The sequence below is a fragment of the Lactuca sativa genome, chromosome 5 (assembly GCF_002870075.4).
Source record: "Lactuca sativa cultivar Salinas chromosome 5, Lsat_Salinas_v11, whole genome shotgun sequence".
NCBI lineage: Eukaryota > Viridiplantae > Streptophyta > Magnoliopsida > Asterales > Asteraceae > Lactuca > Lactuca sativa.
In genome coordinates this window covers 297,948,333-297,957,552 of record NC_056627.2, presented here as the reverse complement: position 1 = coordinate 297,957,552, position 9,220 = coordinate 297,948,333, and the positions used below count along the sequence as shown (strand labels likewise).

At 34.8% G+C, this 9,220-nt stretch overlaps 1 protein-coding gene across 1 annotated transcript; it reads right to left on the bottom strand.

Moving 5' to 3' along the window:
- Positions 1-4,107: 4,107 nt before the first annotated feature.
- Positions 4,108-8,119, bottom strand: LOC111892478 (O-fucosyltransferase 35). The gene is made up of 9 exons (XM_023888517.3): positions 7,262-8,119; positions 6,343-6,510; positions 6,187-6,259; positions 6,041-6,111; positions 5,850-5,938; positions 5,641-5,773; positions 5,311-5,543; positions 4,750-5,226; positions 4,108-4,660 (listed from the first exon to the last, which is right to left on the bottom strand). Exons 1-9 carry the CDS (start codon positions 7,733-7,735, stop codon positions 4,459-4,461), a joined length of 1,920 nt encoding a protein of 639 aa, XP_023744285.1. The 5' UTR covers positions 7,736-8,119; the 3' UTR covers positions 4,108-4,458.
- Between the last annotated feature and the right edge of the window lie 1,101 nt (positions 8,120-9,220).

The window sequence follows — 9,220 nt, the reverse complement described above, 5'->3', positions numbered from 1 at the left end:
TTTTTTTGCAACAAAATGTATTTCTTAAACTTTTCATGTCTCTTCTAATTTTCATATTTGAATCATAAAACCATTTTAAATATATGAATATTTTCTGTAGGAAAATCTTATTTATATACTACTAATATGGCTAGAAATTTATAAATTAGGAGAATATAAAAAGTAATTAGTAAATGATATTAATTTTAAGAACATAAAATTCATTTACTTAAGTAGTTATATAATATACGATTAAACACTCTTGAGTAGTTATTTATTGGTTGAAAGTTAAGAGGTTGTGGGGGTTTTAAATTAATATGATGGAAATATATTACATATCTTGAACCATATTCATTTGGATGACATATTTATAAGATTTATAAAGATAAAGATAAACCAAAACTGTAACGACCTAAATTTCATGTCCAAAAATTTTCTTTTTAAATCAATACTTTAGAAAACGGTTGTAATTAAAACATTGTCTGGTCAAACCATTTCATAACATACATCATGTCTGAAAACCGAAACATGAAAAACAATCAACTATCAGAGTACAAAATCCCAGAATGACTCATGGTGCGGAAAACAAGGTGCGTGTATGATGTGTCGCTACCGCGCCAGCTCCTTCCCTCTTGAAGAAAAGGTACCTGAAAACAAAACTATAAACCGTAAGCATGAAGCTTAGTGAGTTCCCCCACAATACCTCATACCATACAAACATACAATGAACAGCTAGGAGATACGGGCCTCGCCCACACTCATGAAGATACGGGCCTCGCCCACACTCCGCTAGCTGGAGATACGGGCCTCGCCCACACTACGCTATCTGGGAGATACGGGCCTCGCCCACACTGCCCTATCTGAGAGATACGGGCCTCGCCCACACTCCACTGTCAGAGAGATACGAGTCTCGCCCACACTCAGCTGCAACCATAACATACAAGTATCACACAGACAACGAGTATAAACCATTCTATCATACTGGCATATATCATAATCAACCTCAACTATGAGATACGGGCCCTGCCTACACTTCGACACTAACATATCATCTATATAGGTCGGCCTTGGTGCCTTAGACCCGTTACTACTGGAAGGAAACTCACCTCGTAACGTAGCTACCGAAAGTATGACTGCTAGACGTCTGGCGGCTGTACCGGTAATCCTCCGGCTGAATGGAAGCTTCTCACAGTATAGATTCCGGATCTACCTACCCTCCCTGCACACTTCAACCTCTTCCCTCTTCTTCTAAGCTCCCAAACCTTCCTCACAAGGCCAAAATCACTCTCAAGAACAATATGGGGCTAGGGTTTCTTTCTACAACTCTGTGGAAGTGTTAGGGACAAAGGAGGCCAAGTTAGAGTGTTTAAATAGGGTGCAAACACCCGGATTAGGGTTTTTGCCCAAACAGGGTCTACTCGCTGAGTCCGGGGGCCGACTCGCCGAGTCCAAAGTTCAGACCCCGCGTCTTATCCCGCTCCTACTCGGCGAGTTGGTCCTTCAACTCGCCGAGTCCTAGGCAAAAATGCACTATTTTAGAATATAAATCACAAGGAGTACATACCAGGAACTAGGTGCTACAAAAACTTAACCTTACAACGCCAATTTCAATTCCAAAATTTCGACCTCAACTACTCAAATTACTCCCAATGCAACAAGTCGATTATATTAATTGTTGGTGATTTTAGTGTCATCATGTCATTTTATGTAACTGGAATTAACATGTGAGCCAAGGGGCATCATAATTTGTATTCTAATATATGTTCGGGTTTGTGCGGAGTGTAAGCATGTATAAGATCATATTAGAAGCCGGTTCGACGACAAGTCGGGGGGTCCAGGGGCAGCGCCCCTGGGTCCGAGGTTTCCAAAGGGGCAACGCCCCTTTGGCGGGGTCTAGGGGTAATGCCCCTAGCGGGGTCTAAGAGGCAGAGCCCCTGGCTGGGAACTTAGTGGGAAATTAGAATTTTTAAGGGTGATTATGGTAAAACTAACGAAACTTGTTAGTTTTGGTAACCCTAAATCCTCATTCAAATCCGGATTACCCTAATTTGCTTCCGAAGCAACTCATGACGGCGCAACCCTAATGAAACCTTAATCTCGTTTATTATATAAACGGTTCTTCCTTCTCAGAAGAAAGACACGAAATTTAGCTCTCGTTTTCTTCAAACATTCACAGAATCCTTCTAGCAATTTCGCTTACGATTTCTGTGACTAGTATCGTAAGTGTCCACTTGGATTATCCTAGGCTGAATTTCTTGCAACTCAGGCATAAGGTAGAAATATCCGTTCGGAAAGTATTCTCACGATCCAAGTTAGTATCCAGATCTCCACCACAAACCCTAAATTTTCTAACATTGACCATAACATCCTCTCGTAGTCTCGTGTATAATTAAATATAAATATCCAATCCATTAATCGATCAACAACTCTTTTCACATTAATCAACTTCTATATCTTCATTTTTGCACCCACGATTTCTTTTTAATATTCTACTCGATTTAGAAATAATATCCACCTTATTTTTCATGTATTCTATCGCATATACATCGTGGAAGTGGATTTGCATAAAAACTCTCTAGTTTTGGAAATTTCCCTGGTTCCCTGATATATGGACCTCCATCTTTGTTTTCATGAAGCCTCTTCACTTCCAAACTAAACTCCTCCCAAGATTTCTTACCTTCATCAAGTTCATCCACAAGTTTAACAAAATTTATCCTGTAGTAACCCAAAACAACTTTATAGATAAATTCTAAGGATAATCACAACAATAACAAATTTTGTGGTCTCATTTAAAAAATAACCACATTTTCACCCTTTTAAGAAAATAATTACTTATTTGACTATTTTGTCAATGGGTCGGTTAAATGACACCATCTTTGCATTACTTTTTCGGTTTTTTTCAGCCTCTATTTTGTCAAAAGGCTTCACAAAAATCCGACAAGATGCAAAAAAAATTCTTTTCTTACAAAAATGTCATAAACATGTTTGAAAAATATGCTTTTCGAACCTTTTTTTTGTTTTTCTAAGGGAGGACAGAATCGTCCCCGTCCTTCCCGCTACCCGCCAAACCCTTTGTGGAGGGATCCAAACTCGCCTAAACCGCAGCCCTCCCAACCCATCTTCCCTATTTTTCTTCTGCGATTCAACCCTCCAGCAGTTTCAAGAAACCGCTCAACATGCTCTTTTCTCTCTTGCTCTCCTCCCGCCCACCCCTCTCCTCCTTCCTGGTCAAACCCGCTACGATTCCCTCCTCCCTAAGGGAGGAGGGAGTCGTTCCCTCCCAACCCACCGAACCCACTGTCACATTAATTTTTGTCTCTTCTTTTTCTTCATCTTTCCCAACCCACAACACACTTAAATCCTATATTTTTTAATCCACTCAATCCATTGAATTAAAAAAAATAATAATAAAAAAAATACAAAACAATTAAAGTACAAGTTTTAAAACACATGGTACAAGAGAAAATAAGAAAGAGAAAGTAAAGAAAGATGATGAAATGGGTTAGTGAAACCAATCAACCCACTCGTTGAAGTGTGAATGGTACCGCCGATAACTCTATTGCAAATTAAGCTTTTTATATTTGATTGTTTTGTACTTTTTTTTAATTCAGTGAATTGAGTGGTTTCAAAAAGATAGAGTTTCTATATGTTATGGGTTTAGAAAGATGAAGAAAAATAAAAAAGAAAAAGTGATGTGGCAGTGGGTTCAGTGGGAACGACTCCCTTCTCCCTAAAGTTTTTTTCTGGTGGGGACCACTCATAAAGCAATTTTCCAAGGTTTTTAAAGGTGTTTTTTCTATGGGGACTCTCACCCTAGAGCCAATGAGCTTTTGATTGTCTCTCAATGTTGGTTACATTCATATCTTCTCATGATGATATTGTATACATGGGACAAAACGATGATGGATAACCTTTTGAGAGCTATTTTTGCTAGTAAATCAGAAAGCACATTCATATGTTTTTTGGCACATGTCTCTTTTCCAAACAATAGAATCTAAAGACATGTATATCAATCCCAATCCAATACCATATCACGCACATGATACCATGTTATGTGATGTCATATCCTAAGTCCTAATCTAAGTAATATTATATTGAACTTAAACCTAAGCTATATTCAATAGAAGAAACATGAATGTTGTATGATATAATTATAAATTTAGGAACAAGTATTACATTGCTTCTATTCATATATCATCCTATCCTCTCTCTCTCTCTCTCTCTCTCTCTCTCTCTCTCTCTCTATATATATATATATATATATATATATATATATATATATAATAAAATAAACCAAAACTTAACCTTACAGCCTACGCCAATTCTAAAACCTCGACCTCAGCTGCTTCTCAAATTACTTCAACAAGCTTCTCAAATATCCTCTTGTATAAATATTTTTCAATATTTTCATTCATTCATCCATCAATCAATCACCAACTTCTTCTTAATATCCTACTCAATTTAGAAACAATATCCACCTTACTTTTCATGTGTTGTATCACATATACATCCTGGAAGTGGATTTGCATAAAAACTCTCTTCTAATTTTGGAAATTCCCCTTGTTCCCTCATATATGGACCTCCATCTCTCTTCTCATGAAGCTTCTTCACTTCCAAACTAAACTCCTCCCAAGATTTCTTCCCTTCATCCAATTCATCCACAAGCTTAACAAAATTCATCCTACATCAACCCAAAAAAAAATTAATTTTTTTGTTTTTTACACAAAAACAGCAACATAGAGTATAGAAAGTGAAGTAAGATTAAATTACCTATCAGGATTGATAGTTTTCTTGAAATCCTCAAATCTTCTATGCCCTTGAACAGCCTTTGCCATATTCCCATCATAAGTGTAAACAAAAACATCGCTTTGAAGGGCAATTACGTAATCTAAACCAGCCAACATGTTTTGGTGATTCTTGAAAGGTTTCAATTCTCTTTCAGTTGAAAGAGTAAAATGTGAGAAAATGTTTGGGAAATCTTGATTGAGAGAATCCATTGTGCCTTTTCCATAAGCTTCACCAGCTACTAAATAGATTCTTGTGGTTGAAGGAAACCCTAATCCTTTTAGTAAAAGAGAAGTCTCTCTTGGAGTCAAAGGGCATCCACCAAGTTGTCTTTTTTCTGATGCATCGATTTCTTTTTCTTTCCAATGACTCACTTCATATCTCATTCTTCGAAGCTCATCGTCTTCTTCTGATGTTAAGTTGTGGCTACACCCTGTAAATGCTAGCATATCCTTCTCATATCTACAAGAAATAAAGATTGTCTTTAAGTCAAAAAAAAAAAAAAAAAAAAAGTAAAAGAGGGTGTTTGGACATGGTGATAAATACCTCAAATGCAATGCAAGATAAGGGCTTCCATTTTGTCTCATTCTTGCAACCAAAGTTTTTCCTAATTCCTCAATGGGTGCAGAGTACTTCAATGCATTGTAATTGACACGACACCTTAACTTCTGAATGGAATTCGGGATTCCATTGTTGGCGATTCTGGAATCGGTATGTGTGAAATAGACTACTTTGTGATGTTTCAGAAGTGGAACAATCTCCATTTTGTAATAACTAACCTGAGACACAAAGAGTAAAAGATGACTTCAAAGTAAATAAAAACTTCATAAAAGGAAAAGAAATAGTGGAAGTTATTAAGTCAATTGTGAGTCAAACCTTTGACCATGAAATTGGAGTCTTGGCAAATGGTTCAATTCCAGCATAAACAGGTGGCAATTCCTCAACTATGTGTACATCTTCTTTTAAGGTTTCAATAAAATGTTGCCAATCAAACAGATCTTTGAATCCACTGAAAATATAAAATATAAAATCAATATATAATTTTTTTCAAAATGCTAAATTCAAGAAAAACAAAAATACAAAACCTTTCATCAGCCCAATAGGAAGTGTGATCAAGGGAAGGAAGAACTAATGTAGCCTTCATAATCTTTGCAACAGCAACCATATCACATATCTGAAATACAAAAATATTATTAGATTAATAGAGAATTTTGAGTACACTTAAGATATAATTTACAAACATTGTATAATTTATTAGTATATAAATGAATCAGACCCCAAATCTCATTTGATTTAAGCCTCCATTTGCATTAATAAGAAGGTAACCATTGGTCTTGTCATCCAACCCTACAAAGACAAGGGAGAAAGTCAACCAATAGACTCAAGGTCAAAATTAAAAGTCAAACTTTATGTGAAACTTACTCTTTTGACTTTTTGGACGATTAATGCATTGACTGTAATTACCACTACTGGGTTTACTCCAGACACCTGTGAACTAAAATCATATGATTTCATAAACAATTTGTTCCCAATTGATATCATAAAATGTTTGAAAAAGTTAAGAATGTGTAGACTTACATCATCTTTATGATACTGATCAGCAACAATACCTGAAGCTACCATTTTTAAAGTTTTGTGCACATCGTTTTCTTCAACTTCAACATGATTTTTATTTTCTTGATATCTATTGTCGTGAGATATATGATCCCTTAAGTTCTTATAAGAGATTGAGGAATCCCAGTAATCCTAATTTGAAACAAATGGAAGAAAATATGAAGTTATATAAGAGTTGTAGAAAATTTATCAAAATTGATAACTTATTGACAAAGGGTTTGAGCTAAAAGGTTAAAAGTTTATGGATGAAAGTCAAAATTGAATGCAATTTTCTTATGTTTTCTAGTGGTTCTTTATATAATAGAGAAGGTTTATTGGAAACAAACATCAGTTAAAACAAAAACAGGATAAAAACAAAAGGTAAACACAAATATGCTGTAACACAAACAATAGGGATAAAATGACATAGCTTCTATTGACATGCAAACAAATTGTAAAATATGAATATCCAAAGGTGTTGTTTCTGTATAACAATAAGATAGAATATTCATCTTCAGATAAAAAAACAGAGCAACATAATGGTAAAAGTTCTATAAAAACCAAAAAGTTGTTCAACTACTGCACTTCTAGGTTTTTCTTCTTTTAGTATTAGCTAAAGATCTCACCATATTTTGAGTTGAGTGAAACTAAATTACACCCAAAAAGATATCTAGCTTTGTGCTATGGTGTCAATATCAGAGTAATATTCTTCTGAATAAAAGAAAGATTCAAACAAGCACATAAACTTGTTTAAACTACTGTAGTCAGATTCTCCATTTAATATATTGTTAGGAAGGTTGTTCACTTCACAGGATAAAGACCAAGCAACCGAGCATCTTTGATTATATCATATATAAATGTGATTTGAGTGTAAGTAATGAAAATTATCAAGAGATGAACCAACCTGATCAAACCCAATTCTTTCGATGGCAGATCCAAACCATCCATTAACAGAAACCTTCAAGATTCCCAAAAACAAACAGAAGCCACAAAACAGGAAGAACATCCAGTGTCCTAGCAGTTTTTTCTTCTCTACTCCGCCTAATCCTAACGCCTCAACAAAATCAACGTTACCGGATCCGCCACTGGAGCCGCTTCTCCTTGTCTGAATCCGTTGTGTCAAACGGGTCTGCTTCTTTTCAGGTACCGAGTCAAACCCTTCAGCGAGTTCAGATCTAGGTGAGTTAAGTGGAACATCAATCTCATGGTGCGTATTATTAGCGTTAGTGGTGTTGGTGTTGCGTTTGAATGATTGAGCACGGCGAGTCATCGGACCAGAAAATCTAGGGCTGTTAACTCGATGAGCAAGTCCATCGGCGCCGGCGGTGGTGGAGGTGGAGGCCTGGTAGTGATTATGGTTGTGATTGTTGTTGGCCATGGGTATATGATAGATGATGAGCTGGGAGATTGATGATGTATTTATGAATCAAGGGACCCAAATTGAATAAATGGAAGGTAATTGGTGCAGTTATTCAGTAGTATATTGGTTGATTTGAGGATAGATCGCCATTAATGGAGGAATCCGAGTGAAAAAGAACCAATTGAGTGTGTGTATCGTATACAGGCTGTAACATTGATGATGATGCCATGGTGTGAATATGAGGAATCTGTCATGGACCTTAAATTCTCAAATCGATGAAAGATTATTCCCAGTTACCATTAATAACCAAAACATATTAAAGTAATAACTTGATGATTATCGATAAAAGAAGTAGATTTTTATGAGGCAAAAAGACGGACCATCCATAAAATTCTCAAATGCCGCCAGAGATGACTTTCATTAAAAAGCACAAATAATTTAGAAATACCTATATTTTTCTATCTTAGGGTTAAGGTTATCTAGAGTATTAAAAAGCATAGGTAATTGAAGATTTAGTTCCCATTAAAATTTGGAAATATCCATGTATTCTTTATTTATCGAAAGTATTAATCCAATATTAAAATTTTGTTTTGCAATTTTTTACCTCTAAGTTTTTATTTTTTTTAAATGACCTTTGGGTAAAAGTTCCGAAAATAGAAATTTTTCGAGGAAGATCAATCAAATTTTGTACTCATACCCATGAAGCTAATTGAGGGTGGGAAACCTAGTAGAATGAAAGAGTGAGATGATAGAAAAGGAAGAATGTAGTATGAAGAAGAATAAGTGCAAGTATGTTGATCACGTTAATCTAATCATCGAAAAACATATGAGTCAATTATATTGATATCGAGTCTTCGAAGTTTTTTTCTTTTCATCTTGGCTAAGAAGAATGTTGTTCACGGGCAATGACGATGAACGTCAAATCAATGGTTCTTATGATAATCGCAATTAAAACTTAACCATATTTGAATATTTTTAATTTATGAAACTTTAAATACTCAATAATCACTTGGAAAACATTAGCGTTTTTTTCTCAACCAGACGCTCATAATTGCTTTTATATTATCACAATATTTTTATTCTCTTATGATCGTAACTCATAGTAGTTATGTTATGTATATATTATGCATTAGAGTGCAAATATAAAATTAAGTAATGGGATATGTTTTAGTCGAATAATCGTAAAAACAACTATATTTTTAAAACTTATTTAATTTTTTGATAATCTATTTGATAAATATCCTGAATGATAAGTTCAACATAATGAATTTCATAATACTATACAAGTTTCGAATTATCTTTAGTGACAAAAAATTGTTTCGAAATTATAAATTGCAAATTATCCATAAATATCTATATACTATTTAGTTGTGAATTACTTTTGTCAACTACGAACAAAGTCAGATTCAAAATTTATTATTATGCAATTATGATTATAATTCTTTGTTGTATATTATTTAGTTTTTTAATCTTCAACATATTGAAACACAATTTCCACACTTC